This window comes from Ambystoma mexicanum, chromosome 12, assembly GCF_040938575.1.
Source record: "Ambystoma mexicanum isolate Mex_15411 chromosome 12, UKY_AmexF1_1, whole genome shotgun sequence".
NCBI lineage: Eukaryota > Metazoa > Chordata > Amphibia > Caudata > Ambystomatidae > Ambystoma > Ambystoma mexicanum.
The window spans coordinates 185,097,576-185,117,130 of NC_090936.1; the positions used below are offsets into that span (position 1 = coordinate 185,097,576).

A 19,555-nucleotide genomic window follows, 5' to 3' on the forward strand; every position below is an offset into this window, starting at 1 on the left:
TTTTTTGTCCACTGGATAATAATATATTACTAGTTGTGTGCTGGCTTGAGAAAGAGTGAGATGGGGAGAATGCAATGGATTATTAATGGGGTCCTGGGATGTGCTGAGAAAAGAGAGACCTTCCCTGTTAAGGCACGTCGAACACTTGTCAAATGAACATAAAAGCTATTGAAAACATGCATCAGCACCCCTCAAGCTTCTGTTGCACACTCTGGTGTCAGTGTCATTAACCAAACGAAAGCTTTCTAAAGCTAATCCAACCTCCCCCAACAATAATAGCCTCCTGATACCACCCTCCCACACAATTTAGTTTAATGTAGGAATCAATCCCTGTATTGTATTTTAAAATAATAAAACAGGGATTGCTTCCCAAAATCACTTAGAATACTCCTGTTCCATCTACTTGCATTTACTGTCCTTGCCACATCTCCATATTTTTTATTTGTAAAGTATTTACTCTTTTCTTTTCCCGCTCATAACTGATATAGAGCTCAGATCTTGATTTCGGAAAAAAGTTCGGAAAATAATCAACACTATGCCAAGCCCCTAAATCTGTACACATTCTTCTCTCTTACTCTTCCCACATGCTCCCCAGCCTCAAAACTACATCCTCACTCCCTTTAATTGTAGGGCTGTTTTCAAATAATTCTCTATATTTGAATTTTCAAGATGGTGGATTTTCAGAAAGGAAAAGCATTAGATCCAGCAATGCAACATGGAAGATATGTTAAGGGTACTTTGCCAAATATAAAATAAAAAAAACCTGTTGGATGGATTTACAATAAAACAAAAAAGGATTTTCTTTCAGTGCTTTGTGCCCAACTTGCTGCTTATTTGGTGAAAATCAATCCAGTTTGTGCTGTGGCATGAGCAATAATTGGACATTTTCACTTCCCGGGAAACCAATGCAAAAGTGCAAAATGAACCCTTTTTTGAGCCTTTATATCTTTTGAACCATAAAACGGATTTGCACATAACTTTCCATTGATGTGGAGCCAGGCTAGACATCCTGTTTAGATTATTGTGTGCTGATCCGTCCTTTGGTTCAAAAGTTATTAGACATAGAATGTTCACATGTCCCATGAATGATAGTTTGCATTTACACTATAGGGTGACTAATGCTGCCCTATAATAAATATAAATGTATATATATATATATATATATATATATATATATATATATATATATATATATATATATATATATATTCATTGAAGAAACCTTAGTTAAGGCACAGCTAAGGTGATCAGATTTAACGCAACAAAACCCTTGAAATGTAGTATATGTTGGAAGTGATGATCATCTTAACTCGACGTCCCCCCATTGATGACCCTCCTAGGATCTAATTATGTGTTATTTATATTGCACTTACACCTAAGCACTTTACATAGAATACACATACATACAATATCACCCAACCAGAGTTGGTACTCATGAATTGACCCCCAAAGAATAAAAGGCTGAGCTCGCCCTGCTGAGATTTGAACCTGGGAAATGCTGCAGCAATGTAGGCCAGTCTAGCCACATAACAACAATGATCATGTTTGCTTTAACCTTGATGCCCAGTACAAAATGCCATGCCATAGATAGGACACATACCCATACTGGCTGAAGCAATGCAGGCCAGTCTATCCAAGTAACAACACTTACCATGTTTTCTTTAACATTGATGCCCAGTAGAAATTCCCCAACTATCCCCCAAATATCAGAGGCCTGCTCCCCAGCACATATGCAACCAACCACACACACTCATTCAGCATTCATACACATCCACTTGTTCACCCACAAACATCTACTTGCACAATCATACACATTCGAAGTATTCATAACTCTTTCACCCACACACCCAGAACATACGCTCTCTGATTCCAACGCTCTCCCAGACAACAGACACTTTTTCACTCACGCTCGCACTCAAGCAACATACACTCTCAGATAGTCATGCACACATAAACATTTTATTCCCTGCCTGCTGCCATCAGGAGAGTCTCCCACAATTATTCTCCGCTCACTGACTCCCATGCAACAGGAAGCAAGGAGAGCTTCCTGGCTCCTGCACGTGTGGGGGGGACAGAGCACTTCCTGCAGAATAGGCCCGGTACTCTGAATGGGCGGGGAGGTGCACGGGTTCCCTCTATGCACAGTCAGAGCTGTATTACCCCAGTCTGGGTACCCAATGAGCCATGCAAGGCTAGGGAAGTAAAAACACCCTGGCCTTGCATGCCCCATTGGACACACTGTCAAAGGGAAACCATGTTTCAGCTTGACAGCTCATGCCATCCCAAGTATGGTTGCTCCAGCTGGGAAAGCAGCTACTGTTTCAACTGGGGTGGCTTGGCGGCTCTTCCATAAAGGCCTCATTGGTGTTATGGACCAGATGCCCTTGGATTGTGGGGTTTCCGCAGATCTGTGAAATGTGGTTGGAGCAGAGCCTGAGATCCCAAATGTAGGGCACACAGTTGGCCTGATCTTTAGAAGGGTATCCAGCATTGCCCTCTCTGGGACAGGAAAGCTGGTATATGTAAAGGTCACTATTTTGTCCATGCCAGGGTGGATTGGGATTATACTTTGTGATCTTATTCTTTCCAAGAATGTCAATCTGCTAGATACATTTACTATCCAACTTGTTGTATAGCAAATGCTCTGTTATGGAAGAAAAGCGAATGCAAAAAAAAGATAAACGCTAAAAAATATCTTTATAGACTGGAGGCCGGGGGAAAAATGCCCAGCATCACAGATATCCCTCTGCCCTTCCTGCCTCCTGGATCTTTTATGGTAATGAATCATAGATTGAGGAAGAGTAGGGGAGACATGCGACTTTGCTTTTTGTAGAATTTCACTGACTGGATAACCCCAGTCTCCTGAGGACACCCAGTCAGGAAAGCCCTTCTATAAAGATATGGGCAGTAGAGAGAGCACTCAACCTATAACTTGGGTCATGTTATAAATAGGCACAATGCATACAAATGTGTGCACTGTCTGTTGAATTTCACATTCCATATATCTAATAATGATAGCCCTGAACACCCAAGGAGCAAAAGCTAAAGTGTCATGCACATTTATCCTGTATGGCACTGATTTTGCAAACCAAATGCGCATGTAGTGAGAAAATGCACGTACACTGGCCTTGCATCACTTTACGGCCATTACATACCACGCAAAACCAGGTCCGCTATTAAACAATGCTTTCCTTAAAAATTGTGTTGTCAACTCTGTCAGATATGCAATGAATGTTCTTAATCAAACAGAAATATGTTAGAAAACAAATATAAACTTTGCTTGACAGCAGTAACATTATGTTATTCTCTAAAGAAATATTGTAATAATGTCATGTTTGCACTGTTAAGTATTATTTACAAGAGTTTTAGATATTTTCTGAAAGACCTAGCAAAACCCTTTGTGTCTAAGTCCCAGGGCACACAGTTTGCATTAATGTCTGTGTGGTTAATTGAAATTTAAACATGGCAAATCCAGCAAGCACCAGAAAGGTAGAAAAAGCATATAACTACTTGAGAGTGTATTATTTATAAAAGATCATGGAGCTATCCTGTCTACATTCTGCCATATTGCTAGTCCTGCATATTGTGTCAAGTTCAATGCCATCAGCTTCGCTAAAGGGTTTCTCCTAAAGACCTGATGATTGAAGTCACATCATTCAAGGATGCTTAGGCCCGCATGTTGACCGAAAAAAGCACTAGCATATGTATTTTTCCATGGAAACAGATTGTGCTTATCATTAATTTATTTAGAAGAGCAACGTTCTTAAACCTTAGCTAAACAAGAAGGAATGCATGTAAAATGAATGAACCTGAAGCGAACATATATGATATGTAAGAAAATAGTCTGAGATCATGATCACCAGTACAAAGATTCAAAAATGTATTACTGAGCCCTGATGAAGAGTGTATAGATCGAAACATGTGTCAACAATGCTTTATGATCTTTAATAAAATACATCTAGAATCTGACATGTCTGTATGCATATACATTTTGATCTGTTGGTGCAACCAGCAGTGGATATTGTAATGTAATAAATGTGAACTTAGTAAATGAGATGAATAGAGAAGTGTCTCAACTCTTCGGGTGGTAGCGGCATCTCAGTTTATAATGTACACACCGCATCAGGTTACTTTCTTCTCTAGACACACCAGATTTAAAGCATATAACTACATTTGTTGCAGTAAGGAGCCTTCAATATGAATATAAAATGGGGTACGTTTAAAGTCCACTCCCTTTCAACATTTAGGATTAAATTGATACTTACTCTTTGTTGGTCTCACTTTCAAAGTCATTCTTGTTTGCCTCATGACTGTGCAGACAGTTTACGATGACCCTTGATTTTTCCTGAAACCGAAATAAAATGATGTTTAGTTCATTTTCAAATGAACCTTCATAAAAGGCAACAATTCTGAAAGGTATTCTCTGGGTATTGATTGTACACAATGGTTAACATCAATTTACTTTGGAACTTTAAAAAAGGACAATTGATTGCTCGTAAGGGGCAATCAAGGCAAAGTTGTAGCTGAGCTCATTAAATCAACGACATATTTATTTAGCAGGTAACGGAGATCCCATAACTGATTGAAATTGATTAACAGGTGGATGATTTGAAAGGCCGTAAAGAGCCATGTGACTCGCCCCCTTCTTCCGACACTTCTGTAAGGACCTGAAGATCCTTCTCTTCAAAGAACATCTCGTTAAACGCTATTTGCTCAACTCAACACTAATTCTCCCCTTCTGGAAATCCCCACTACCATGATCCCACTGTCCATCTGACTCCTCTGCAACCCATGCACCCATATTTGCAATCCCCAGGTGCATCCCCTGTGTACAGTGCTCTGATATTTCCAGCTAGGTGTGTGCTCTATATACCTCAAACATACATACATATACAGCCAGAGAGGAAGCAGGCTTACATGAACATGAGGAAGCAAGGACATTTGATTTCAGGTCTAGATTTCCAAAGTTTCCAGTTAATTCTGCATTGGTACAAAATATTGACTCAAGTTGTTTTTGCATTAGTTTTTCTGCTTGTGAATTAGGTAGACTCGTACAAATCTGCCGGACTTTGATTTTACACCCTACATCAAATCAAGTGTAAAAACTGAAAGAAATTGCTGAGTTTTTACTTTTACTTTATTAAAGTTTATTTGGGAAATGAATTCCATAAAACGTATAGCATGATGATAAGACATAACCATATTAAAAGTACAGGTCATAACATTTGTATTAAAAAAAATAAGGATTTTTCACAAATTGGAAATATGCAATCACAGTAGTTATAACCTTGTTTGGTGCTAAAAGGAGGTCATTTCGACAAGTGCTTCTAGTTATTAAAGCTACTTTAAAAAAGTATAATTGCGAGCATGCAATCAGAGGGGTAGCAGCCAGTAAAAGATAATTAAGTGCAGGTTTGCTTTGATTACATTTTAGAAGTCCAAGTACAGCAATTAAATACCTTTTCCACACTGAGTCAAAAAAATTAAAATGAAGCAAAAACTCATTTGGTGCATTAAAGAGTAAACAATTACAGTTGTGAAAAGTTGGAGGTGACCATTTTGCTCTGACCCCTCTCGACCGTAGTAGATTGGTAATAAGCGCACAATCATGTTTAAAATTAGGTGATTTTACATGCCCAGGAGTTTGGATAGCTCAGCGGCAACGTGCGCGCCTTGGAAGCAAGATGACACGGAGCAGCACAGGTTTGATCCCTCGGTCCGCGCTTAGAAACCTTGGGGTATTAAGCGTGTTATAAATAACCTATCATATCATGTTTTCTGTTAAGCATTTTCTGAAGTCCACTTTCTTCTCCATCCATCAGACTCCTTAATACAAATGTATGTTTAATCTTGTCAATGCAGTGCAGACTAAGGGTATTTGGCTCGAGAAAATAAGAAGGAGGATTGATGTTGAAGAAACACTGGTTGATATTAGGAGCTATGGGATTCTCATGGAGTTAGCCTCGGATGCTGAAATGTGGCTAGAATCAGCTTAGTAAGAAAAGCTTTCTTACTAGCCCAGATTCTCAGTCTCAACAGAACGCTTTCAAGTGCTGATTCATCCTCTTAATAAGACATATTGGGCCTCATTACACGGTAGGCGGTAAGCCCCATAGGGCTCAATGGGAATGGGGAAGGAGCTAATAACGGGCCCGCTATTAGCGTTAAGGAAGGGACCCGCTAAGGGACCTCGTAGTAGGACGGTAAGGGATTACCGGCACTGGTGCCCTTACCAGTGCCGTAATCCCTTACCACCTACCGTGTAATGAGGCCCACTGAGTGCCATGTGGAGTGCAAAGTTCAGCGCCAAAGAAGGAAGCCCCAAAATGTCAGTTTTCCCGGGTTCTCAGCCTTCAGCTATTTGAGAATCCCCGGATTCCGGCACAATACTTTGTCCCTGTTTTTGGTTTGGTCTTATAGACTCTTAAGATCATCTGCACTGGTTGAGCCTAATACGTTTGCGCACAATGCTATATAACGTGCAGCTTGTTTTTATATGTGTTTGTTGCCAGTGAAGGTTGTTGAAAAACGTACTACGAAGTATGAGTCAATCACAGGCATCGTCTTATTATTAGCCGAAACATTAGGTGTTTTGGTTATAATTTCTACCCGTAGTGCACACTATTGTCGCAGATTATGGAACATTCACAGACAGATCAAGTCCTTGCATGAATTCTGAGTAGGCATCAATAAGCCGCTGCAATGACCGAGGTGTCCGGGCCAAAAGCACTGTATCATCAGCCCAAGTCAATGCTCGAATAAACTAGCAGCCAAAATCAAGAACATCGGCTTTGCAAGAATGAAAGTGTTCAATTAAACCATTATTTTAGAATTACAATAATATGGGGGATAAAGCACAGCCGTGCAGCGACCGTGCATAAGAGAACAGACACAAGCTTTGCTGTCTTTATGTAAGCAGATCAATAAATACAGCGAATCATCTGAGCAGTTAATGGCCTTTCTCAACTGCCATGGCTTACTTCTCTTGATGTTGTCCAAGCCTGTGCTTCATCTGATAATACAAGATACATTTTTACTGTTTTCTTGTAAATGGAATTTGAAATAATAAGATGAAAATTTAAGAATTGTTTGTTCATTTCCAGGCCTTTGCCGAATCCCAACTGAGAGTCAGTGAGTATATTTTTTGTATCAGCCAATACATGCAGGTGTCTCAGCGCCAAAGATGTTATGTTGGTAGTCAAGTAGCGATATCGCTCTCTAAGCTGCTGGTGAATCTCTTTTTCCTTCTTGAGAATATGGGAAATATCGGCTTGTAGCCAGGATCTGGGAAAAGTGCACTCTGCTATCATATGACTAAAAATGTAAACCAGAAACAGCACCCAAAATACTTATAATTATATACAAAGAACAAATGGGATAGCATTCAGCACTGGGCTTTTCCTGCAAGCCTGTTATCTTAAAGTTATTATGGTCTCAGAGTATGTGAATCTAATTGCAGGCATGTGCTTTAAGGATTGCCGTATAGGCATGAAAAATGCCCTACTCAGTCGAAATCAGAGACATATGTATTCATTAAGTTGCGATCCAATTTAAATCTTGGCTCCTGTTTACACACTCCCAGAATCGTCTACGGTTGGTTGCGACGCAGCTCCAGTAAGCTCTTCCCAAGCATAGGGCCTCATTACAACTGAGGCGGTAAGGGGTTAATGGCGCCGGTAAAGGTGCTGGCGCCGTTAACCCCGTACCGCCTCATTATGAGGTTCTCTCGCGGGACCCGCTCTGGACGTCTGGTTAGACCAGGCGTCCTTTGCGGGTACCTTGAGGGGACCAGCATGCTAACAACTGGCCTGTCATTAACGGGCCTGTTGTTAGCATGCTCCCCATTCCCATTGAGCCCTATGGGGGCTCAAATGGGAATGGGGATTGTCCGGGTACCGTGAATGGGGAAATACAGTGCCCTCCAAAGTCAGAATGGCACGATATTTCCCTATTCAGGGACCACGGACCTGGACCCGAGTTTGGAGGCAGCCATATAAAGGCCATGGCTGCCTCCAAACTCGTAATGAGGCCCATACTCTTCTAATTCTATCTTTTGGTCAGTAAGTGCCATTTTACACTCTGCCAGGGCTTTCACTATATCTGCTCTCTCGCTATTGTGGGCAATTTTAGGGTGGAGAGTGGGGCAATATTAGCTGATTTGCACCTATATTTCAACTAAATTACCCTTTGGGTCTCATTACGAGTAGGGCGGTAAGGGATACCGGGCACCGGTAAGGAGACAGGTGCCAGTAATCCCTTACCGCCCTACTACGAGTTTCCTTAGCGGGTCCCTCCTTTAACGCCTGGTCTGACCAGGCGTTATGGACGGGACCCGTTAATGGAAATCAGAGCCAATAACGGTACTGCAATTTGCCGTACCATTATTAGCGCCTTCCCCATTCCCATTGAACCCTATGGGGGCTCAAATGGGAATGGAGAATGGCTTTTTCAATGGGGACTTACCGGTCCCGCAAAGGTCGGACTACACCGGTAAATCCCCATTGAACGAGACCGGTGCCGGACACGTTATTGGTGGCAGTCATGGCGTAAATAGCGCCATGACTACCACCAATCTCGTAATGAGGCCCTTTGAGTGGATTTGCAGTTACTTTTGGAGTTTTCAAAGAAGCGTGACACTAACGGCAGGATTCCTAATATGCTTTTATTATCTCTGAGGTTACTGTAGTATCAAAAATGGTGTAAAATAATTGATTATTCAGGCCAATTATTCCCCTATTAATATCCTCACTAAGCCTGGAAGCCCATCGTAATTTCTCTTTGAGGACATTAGTGCAGTGTTTTGGTTATTTCAGATATCCTCCATGACAGCGCCTTGATACTGCCTTTTTACTTTCAGAGCTATAGCATAATGGTCACTGAACAGATATGAAATCACCTGGAAATAACCAAAGGAGATCTATCTTTGGACTGGAGTGCAAAAGTTATCTAGTGTAATTGAAGATTTGCATTTGTGGAAAATGAAGGTGTTTTTTCCTGGGATATTATTGAAGTGTCTGCCATCAATAGATCAAAGGCCCCATTCAGTTAACCATAAGTATAGCTTGAGACCATTTGCACATTTTCTTGGGTCAAGCATATTTGGTGAGCGAATAGCATTGGTTATACATTGATCATATATTCTATGGGCTCCTAATAAGTCTAGGTCCAGGTTGTTACTTAAGGTTAAAATCGCCACCAATGATATACCAGGGACATCCACCTTCATCATTGTCCAAGAATATTTCCATCATCACCTTCAATTTTATTAAAAGAGAGACTTGCAGATCTCTCTAATCATATTTTTTTAAACTTGCCAAGGTAGATCAGGAGTCCTCCTTTATCATCAGTCAATATTAAGAATTACAAATATAATGAATCAGTAAGAACAACAGCGCTAGTTATTCCTTTAGATACCTTAATACAGATGGACATCCCTCCCATAGGTCTCCTTTCTTTCTTTTATGAAGCCATGATTTGTAAGAAAAATAACCATTCATGTGACAATCAGAGAAGGCCCAAGTTTCTTGGAGCAGATTGACATCAAAGGTTTGTAATATTGCAAGAACTTGTAAATTATCAAGTTTTTAATATGACTCGCAATATTCAAATACAGTTTCCCAGAGGATTTGGTAAACTGTTTGCTTTACTAATTGGAAGATTTGCTGTTTGCAAATTAGATTTTGGGTATATGGACAACAGACGGTCAATCGTTTTCATCCAATGTGTTAGGAACCTCAAAGCAATTTTCACTAATAGAGACCCAACCACAATTCCTGATTGCCAATTTTTGACTTCTACTGCCTGTCTTGGTGGGTGATTGATTATCCCAGATATTCTTGGTGAAAAAACTAGGTGCCAGATTCAGCACACAAGGCACAGAGTGCAATTAGTACCCTGGTATGACATGCTGGGGTACTAATTGCAATATGACCCTCAGAGGTGGGACCATTACCAGTCGGGTAATGCCCCAGGGCTCCATTAAAGCCCTTGCTTCTCTCTGGCTTCTAGCTATGGTGCCGGGGCATTACCCAACCAGTAATAGCCCCCCTCCTTGGGTCATATTGCCTAAGTGATATAGTACACCCTTAGTATGTCCATTAGCCCTAGCGAAGTGTGATGATTTTTCATATGGAAAGGCTGTGGAAGCCCTGGCTTTTTTATTTTTATTAACTGATAAAACATGATGTGGGTAATTTCATCTCAGGAAGGGGGGCCTTTCATACGTTCCATGTCAAAAGCATACCATTCCCCTGTGTCTTACTACTTTGGCCTCTTCATTTGCAGTGATTGCTCTCCAGTGGCACAGAGCAGGTTGAGAGACATCAGGTGTTCTTTTGACAGCTGCTTTGATGGTCTAGTCGTTTCAGTACATAGGCTGCAAGTAAAGTCTGGACCTCTGTTCCAAAACAACATAGTTAGGAGTAATCACAATTCTGGTTGCAGTTTAATTTTTAAACATAAAGCCATTCTTGAGTTTAAGGTATGGTGGATAGTAATTTATATAAGTATAAGAAGCCACATCTGATGCGTCTCATATATGAGTCAACACCAACACTGTAAAACCATGCTTGCTGTGGAAATTTTGTGTGTATTCTAGTCAGACAGCATGGCCATGCGTCTAGTAGGGCAAGAGATGGGATGGAAATGGTCCACCTTTGATACTTTGTGAGGTTGGGTAACACCTCTCTACATGAGGGGAACCCTCAGTAGGGGTTGTTCTGGGAAACCAGCATCATAGGGCACATTCCATACAAAATGACAAGCATTATATTAAGGTGTTGCATACCAAATGGGCCTTTTGATGCAGTGGGTCTGAGAAGGTGGTTGGGTTAGAGTAGAGAAAGGGAGTTCAGCATAGTTGTTTCCGCCTGTAACACTCTTTACTTCCTGTCCCCTTCCACTTCCTTTAGCAAAAATCATGATGCCAGAAGGCAACAACCACTTGTCTTTAGGATAGGGATTGGACCCCATAATGCAGGATTTCCTTTTCCCATTCACCTGTGCACTTTTGCTTATAAAGGAGGAGGTCTCTCATTCCTTTTTTTATTAATCTTTGGACTTCAACACATCAAGAAGAATTAGTTGAAAACTTCTGGGAGAGCAGTCCTTTGAAAAGCCCTCCAGTTGTGAGGTGACTGCAGGTGATCCAAGGCAGAGGCAAACTCTGCTCCCTAGCCATCCCCAGGACACATTGGGATGACCTTCTCTTGGAGCACGACCCACCTCACTGCCAGCTACACCCGTACCCAAGAGCTCACCTGAGGGGCAGGTGTTTGCCAGCCAGTGTGGGAGAATGTGAACAAGGTCCTTTCTTGTCCCTGAGCCCCTGGATTGGGGCTCACAGCAACTGACAAAGCCAAGCAACTGATCTCCTGCATTTTGACTGTTTTCAAACACATAGAAACCAATGGAACCTTTGGTGCACCCTTTGGCACTTCTTCAAACTCTTTGGAGTGCTGCTGATGCTGTCTCAAACCAGTTCACAGCCGCACTGCACCAGCGACGCACATAATTGCCTTGGCTCAAGCCAGAAGCTTGCTGTTGCATAAAGATTTTAACCACTGCTTGCCTGACTTTGAACTCGACTCATTGCCTGCTCCCTGTCTGGTTCACCATGACTCGCAGTATCCTAACCTGATTTGAACCTCTCTGATAGTGCTAAGAAGCCTGGTCTGATGCTGTCCCTTTTTTCACACAAGAATATATCCTTCTACAAACATTGTGGTTACTGTTTTCCTTCCACCCCTGTTTCAACACCCAGAGTGCATCTTTCTATCTCTTACATACTCTGTGTCCTTTCCACCAGGGGTGGGTTTAAGTAGTGTTTTTCTATTTAGTTATTTTTGCATATAGTGTGTTTAATTAAAACATATATATTCATAGACCTTTAATTGAACATTCTTTTATTTTGGACTGTTATACTTTGTTATTTGGGTTGCTACTGGATCACATTCACTCCCCTTCTGAGATCATAGCCTCCCCTCTGCCCACGTTACCACAAAAGGCATATAGTCGGATATAGTGACATTTTAAGGAAAGTCACTCCTCCAGTCATGGCGCCATTCCCTGCTCATCTTGGTGCTGATCTCCAAGTTGACGCAAAGCCTGACTTCATTTTCGACACTAAAAAAACAACGCTTACTACCACACTCAACTCTCTTGCCCCTTTGGCTGTAAGAAGAGTTCGACCACACATATCTCAAAAATCACGGTTCTCTGATAATTTGACAAATTTTAGCATAATTACGTGTAGGACCAAGTGTAGAACAATGGGCTACAACAAACGAGGAGTCTGACCATTGTTTGCTCAAAAAAGCTGTAGCCAATTATAACAAAGGCATTTTAAATGCAAAACGTCTCATTTTGACTCATGCATCTCACAGGCAAAGAATAGCTGCAGTGAACTGTTCTCTGTCTTACGTGAACTTGAAACATCCATCTCCAATAACAATCTGCCGGATCCCTGTATGGGGTGGTGTACTTCCATTAAAAATAAACACCATGTTAAATTTCAGGCACTTAGGGAAAAATTATATCATATGATAAGGTAGATTATTTCTAACGCGCTTAATACCCATAGGTTTCTAAGCGCAGACACAGGGATCGAACCTGTGTTGCACTGTGTCGTCTTGTTTCCAGGGCGAGCACATTGCTGATGAGCTATCCTCCCGAGACAGTGCTGACTCCTCCTCTTATGGATTGTCATTTTCATGTACACCCCCTGCAGTTGCAGATTCTACCTTTGTTTCACTTTAGAGAAGTCAGTGAGCACGAGGTTGCATAGGCTCCGAAGATTTTGAAGCCTACTTACCTGTTCTGCGGATTTCTGTCCAGCTATTAGAATCAAGGAATGCTCTGCACTCCTTACGCCTGTACTTTGTGCTTTTTTGAAATTCCTTTTTTAGGAACAATTATACTACTACCTTTCTTAAAGAAACTTGTGTAACTCCACTTTTGAAAAAACCTTCTTTGGATATCACAGATCAAGTTAACTATAGGCCAATTACCAAGACTACATTTTTACTCAAGCTTCTTGATTATCTTGCATAGAAACAAATGCTTGGTTTTATCAACAGAAATGGTTTTCTTGGGTTGCATTAGTCTGGCTACCGGAGGTCAGGTGGAACCAAAATGGCTATGCTTCATCATCATTCAGCACTTCTCCAGTTGCTCGATCGAGGCAAGGCAGGTCTTCTTGTGTTTCTAGACCTGAATGCAGCTATTGACCTTGGGGATTTTGAGATTATGGGCGATAGATTGACCAAGGATGCCAGTTTTAGTCCTGAGGCTGTAAGGTGGATTCCTTCCTTTCTTAAGGACAGAACGTTTAGGGTAGTGCTGGGACAGTTTTCTGCCCCCGATCTTCCACTTGATTGTGGTGTCCCTCAGTACTCTACCATGGCCTAGGTGCTCTTTAATGTCTTCATGAAGCCCTTACATGATCTTCTTCTTAATTATGGCTTTGCCTTTGAGAATTATGCTGTTGACACCCAGATCCTGATGGAGTTGTCAGGTGACTATCAAACCGACACGAAAGCTCTGAATCTGATTTTCTCAAAATTGCAAAAGTGGGCGACAGCCGATGGCATGTGTCTTAACAGTGGAAAGACTGAATTACTCCTGTTTTCATCTGCTGCGAAGACAACATTATTTGACAAAAGCTATGACTCCTTCACTGTTGACAACTGTTCCATTAGGACCATGCGCAAAGTGAAATCTCTTAGAGTCAGCCTTGACACAAAACCATGTCTATGGTTGAACATATAAATGTCACCAGTAGCTCGGGTAGTTAATATCTTTGACTTTTGAGACAGTTACATCCCTTGTTGTCTGATTATCATAAGGGTACTATTGCCAGGGCATCATTAATTCTAAAATTGATTACGACAGATCTTAAACGCTGGCAAGTGGTGCAGAACACCACTGCTCAGTTGGTTGCGGACATTCCTCGTCACCGGCACATTTAGATCAACTTGAGAAAACTATATTGGCTTCCGATTGAAGCCAGAATAAAACACAAATGTGTACATGGCAGTGCTCCTCAGTACCTTTAGAATCGCATCATTCCTTACAGACCTAGCAGGCAACTGCGCTCTTCTGCCAAAGCATTGCTACAGACTACAGACCTGTATATATACTATCTTTATTGTATTTTGTATGTATTTCTTGTGTAAAATGCAATTGTCGCCTACCTGTGATATATTGTATTTTGTATCCGTATACTGTATGCAACCCATGACCCGACCCTGTAACTTAAGCTTCGCATTTTCTGTACTGTTGTGCCCGGCTACCTTCGGGTCTGGTGCGCATTATAAGTGAATAAAACAAACAAACAAACAAACAAACAAACAAACTCCACATTTTAAGTTGGCGCGCTGTGGAGGCTGTTCTTTTGATGCCATAGCACGTAATCTATGGAACCAGCTCTGCCTTGCACTCAGACTCATCTCTGAGCTACCAAAATTCAAGAAGAGACTTGAGACATTGCTCTTATGCTGATTGTGGTCCTCATTACGAGTTTGGAGGTAGCCATGGTGCTATTAGCGCCATGGCTGCCTCCAAAATCGTGTCTGGGTCTGTGGTCTGTGAATGAGGAATTACCGGGTCATTCCAACCTTGGAGGACCCGGTAATTCCTCATTCACAAAACCATTCTCCATTCCCATTTGCTCCCCCATAGGGCTCATTGGGAATGGGGATGGAGCTAATAACGGGCCCAGTAATAACAGGCCTTTTATTAGCTCCTTGGTCCCCTCACGGGACCCGGAAAGGACGCCTGGTTTTACCAGACGTCTGTTCCGGGTCCCGCAATCGAATCTCGTAATAGGGCGGAATGGGTTTACCGGCACCAACACCATTACTGGTGCCAGTAAACCCATTCCACAAGGGTCATAATGAGGCCCAGTGTTTTCCTTGTCTTGATCTTTGTTAAGTCTTGCTTCAGATTAGACATCGGGCCTCATTACAGGTCAGGCGGTCCGGAATTAACAGTGGCGGTAAACCCGCCGCCACTGTTAATTCCGGACCGCCCGATCCCGAGTCCTGCAGGCGGGAGGTGATCTTCCCGCCAAGTCTGACCTGGCGGGTTGAACACCTCCCACCTGAAGACGGACGTGGAAACACCAGCACCATCACGAGATGGTGCCGGTGTTTCCACTTCCCCATTCCCATTGAGTCCTATAGGACTCAATGGGAATGGGGATTTACACCATTCCGCCTCCGGGATTCCCAGGACACTAGGGTCGTAATGCCCTGGTATTTCCGGGAGTCACGGAGGCGGAATGGTAATATGAGTCCGGTGGTAACCAGGCGGTTTTACCGCTGCGGTTACCACCGGACTCGTAATGAGGCCCATCATTTTTTATTTATCTATTGTTTATCAGCTATTCTGAGCTTTGGTGCTTCCTTGAGGTTTTCAGTGCATTATTTATTTTTACATGTGTTCATTAAATTATAAAGCCAAGGGTGATAATGCAGGGGCACCAGCAAAAATGACAGCAGTGTACATCAACAGTTACCATTGTCTAGCCCTATGACAAGACATAGAACAAAACATTATGCATATAAACCAAACTTCAAATAAACATTCCATACATTAACCAGGCTTGCACAACAGGCAAAAATGAAACAACTCTCCAAGGTAGAAGACTGTGCTGCACTGCGGGTGACGTAAGACCACTTGCCGGGAGGGTGAACTGTTAGTGAGCGCAATTCCACATAGATCATTGGGGGCTACAGTTATTGCAAAAAGGTGGTTAAGGCAAGTCTATCATGGGGGTTTATCATCAGACGGATGGAACATGGTGACGACCAGTGCCTTCCAGGTTGCAAAGGTTTCGGCGAGCACCTCATTGTGAGACAGTAGTGACATAGCCCATGCTTTTGTTTCTGCCTCACATCAAGTTTCACAATCCAGAGGCCATAGTTTAAATTGGGGGCCCTTTGGAAACACAAAGGGCATGGCAATTTGCAGTTTTGCAATTATGCATGCTAGGTCCATGAATCTGATGACATGTTTGTGTTTACCTTTTTCTGGCGGTTGCACCAAGTAAGCACTCCAGTGGGCTCCAGGAGGATCTTCTTATACGAGCCGCCTTGAGGGCCTGTACAATTTGGGACCAGAAAGCTTGTTCTTTAATGCAATTCCAAAACATGTAAATTATGTCTGCGTTGTCCTGATAGCACCAGGGACAAGTCGGTGACGTATATTTACTGATTCTAGCTACTCTACTAGGGGTCATGTATGTGCAGTAAATCACATTGATTTCTGGCACACATTTCTATGGAACTCAAACGTCCTTTCCCACTCTATATCAGTGATTCCAGAACCCACTTCTGCCTCCCATCTCAGTTTCAGGCCTGGGCTTCTAAAGCTATTGCCACCCAGTAGGCAGCCATATAACCTGGACTCAGGTCTCCAGCCGTCCTCTAGTGCTAGTGTGTACATTAATAGAAAAGCGATGCCGCCTCAGGTTCAGTGGGTCACTCGCTCCATCTATGTCTCGACACCCCCGATACTTTCATGTGTCTCAAGAACTGTCCCTTGGATAGACCAGACTGTTGTGCTAGGCTGTCCATGTCTCTAAACTAGCCATTTTAATCCATGTCCCCCTACGTATATATACCCCATTCCTCCCAGTGCCTTGCAACACCCAGGTCTTTCCTGTACGTTCACACATCAGCCACCATTGGTACATTAGGCGAGTAGGATCAACCCACCTTGAGTACCTTCCTCACTCTGGACCAAATCTGCCTTCCCAGGCTAACCAGCATTGGGAGGGTGTTCATGCAGCTCTCCGGGATCCATAAAGCTTCTTTAAGCCTGGCTGCAGCCACCAGCTGCTGGACCAGTATTGATTCGGGTGTGTGGGCATCTGCTAACCATTTCGAGACAAAGCTTAGTTGGGCAGCTAAATAATAAAACTCAAGCTTTGGCAGCTGCGCTCCCCCATCCTTTTAAGGCGAGCATAACACATTGGGGGCAAACCTGTGACGTCCGGCGCCCCAGAGGAAGTTTCTGATTAGTGAATCAAGGAGGTGGAAGAAAGCAAGCCCAATGTAATAGTATACATTTGTAAAACTGTACAAAAACCTGGGGAGCACAATCATTTTGATTATGGCAATTCTTCTCATTACTGACAACAGTAGCCGGGACAAAGAAAGACATGGATTTCTTGAGGCAATCGACCACCCAAAGAGTTTTATGGTTGTGTGTGTCCTTTGGTGTATGTGTAATGTGAATCCTCAGATATTTAAAGGAGTAAGGCTCCCATGGGAGTCCCATATCAGGCAACCTGCATAACGTTATAACATTATAGGGAGCTGTCCAGAACTGAAGCTGAGTACAAAAAATAACAATCTAATCCACCACTGGACAGCTCCCTCTAATTTGTATAGTGTCAGCGAGTGCACTTGACACTTTTATTTTATTTTTTAATGGGCCCCTCAAACCCCCAATAAAATAAAATAAAGGTCCCCAGTCCTGAAATTGCTTACTAATACTATACAAGTCAGAGGGAGCTGTCCAGTGCTGAAATCGATTCAGTACAGTTAAAATGTATTTCAGCACTGGACAGCTCCCTCTAACTTGTGTAGTGTTTATTTTCTATTGGGTGGGGGTTCCCTCAAAACTCCCAAATCCCCAATTTCAAAATTGATCCCTTTCCTCGACCCATTAAATGTCCAACCCAGACAACCATACATCTATTTTTAAGGTATGTTCGAGTTGGAAATTCAATTAAAAAAAATTCAATGAATATTCATTTCGATGGAAAAGCATTTCAATGAATACATTTAGATGGAAAAAGATTATATGAATCTTTTTCCGATTAAAAGACTGTATACCAGCAGGACATCATCCGCATAGAGTGATATCAGATGTTTTTTGGCCCCAATCGTACCGCCTGCTTCTAGGTATGCTTGACATAGAAATGCAACTAGGGTTTCCATGACCAAAATGTATAGCATGGGTGAAAGAGGGTAATCCTGGCTGTTGGGGAGGTGTACAAGAGTTTTACCCTTTGGAAGAATCCTTCTCCCACCCCAAAATTCTGTAGTGAGTCAAGTAACCATTCCCAGTAGACTGAATCAAAGGCTTTGATGGCGCCCAAAGATGCCACCACGTAAGGTTCTTCACATTCATTTGTTTGGTCAATGATATGTGGAATTCTACGGAAGTTCAGGGTTTTGTTTCGACCCTTCACAAACCCTGTTTGGTCCATATGTACCAGGGTAGAGATGACTATACGGAGACGTGTCACCAGCACTGTTGTAAGTATCTTCAGATCATATTTCAACATTGCTCGGGGCCAATAGGAGTCACATCTATTCATTGGCTTCCCTGATTTAGGGATGGGTATCACTAAGGTCTCTCTCATGCCCGCTGGGAGCATGCCAGTGTCCTAGGCTTCTCCAAAGACCTGCAGCAGTATTTGGATTAGGGTGGAGCTATATGCTTTGTAAAACTCTGGGGGGAGTCCATCCATGCCTTGCGTTTTACAAGTGGAAAGGGAAGCAACTGCCTCGCCCAATTCTTCCACGGTAATGGGTAGGTCTAGGGAGGTTATTTGGTCATCCTTGAGCCTCGGGAGGTGGATCAATGAAAATGCCCCAGTCAAGTCTTTCTGTGGGACTTGGTGGTCATGTCTGTACAGGTGAGTGTAGTAGGAAGTGAACATGTCATTGATTGCTTGTTGGGCTCTCCATGGAGCCCCACACTTTTAATGGAGTAGTGTAGTTAAGGGCCTAGGGTGTTCCTGCTTGCAGAGGCTTGCTAAGAGACTCCCAGGTATATGCCCATCTGCGTGGGCACGTGCCACCCGAATGGCATAATTGAATTTGGTCAGTAACCCCATGCTTCCTGACACCAGGAGCAAGCTTCAAACAGTTTCCCCTCCACTGACCGTTGGCCTGGGTGTTGAACTTCCAAAGCTCTAATCTTCTCCTCTGTGGACTCTAAGACCAGAGACAGCTCTAAGCGAAAGCTGTCTGTGCTTGCTATGACCTCGCCCCTGATTACAACCATCATGGATTCCCAGATGGTGCCCCAGCTATCTAGGCTCCCAATATTGTGTTCAAAGAAATTGATTAGGGGGTCTAATAATGACTTCTTAAAATCCACATCCGTTAGAGCCCCCACAGGCATGCGCCACTTCAGGATAGGTGGTTTAGGGGCTGCAAGGCTCCACTCCAACCTCAGTGGGGAGTGGTCCGACATTGTGCAACCCAGGTATTCTGCACTGTTAAATTCTATAAGGTTCCCCAACCCAACAAAAAACTAGTCAATGCGGGTATGTAGCTCATGAGGTGATGTGTAAAAGGAATAACCTCTGGCTACTGGGTGTAATACCCTCCAGATGTCCACTAGGTCGAGATCAGTCAGTGTCGCATTCAGAGCAATGGAAGCTGGGGAGGAGCCGCAACTGGTGGGAGAGGATCTATCAAGCTCTGCTTCCCTAACACAGTTAAAGTCTCTACCCCAAAAAATGAAGCCATTTTGCCTAGTGTCACCAGGTTTACACAGCATATGTACATGTGACGGGATCCAATGGTTTGGA

General features: G+C 42.8%; 1 protein-coding gene across 2 annotated transcripts in view; it reads right to left on the reverse strand.

Moving 5' to 3' along the window:
• Positions 1-19,555, reverse strand: part of LOC138513424 (carbohydrate sulfotransferase 1-like) — a 310,424-nt gene that overhangs the window by 118,125 nt on the left and 172,744 nt on the right. For both annotated transcript variants that reach the window (XM_069628268.1, XM_069628267.1), the window contains exon 2: positions 4,266-4,345. In XM_069628268.1, the coding sequence (XP_069484369.1) occupies positions 4,266-4,308 (43 nt within the window). In that variant the 5' untranslated portion in view covers positions 4,309-4,345. The remainder of the gene's footprint in view (positions 1-4,265; positions 4,346-19,555) is intronic.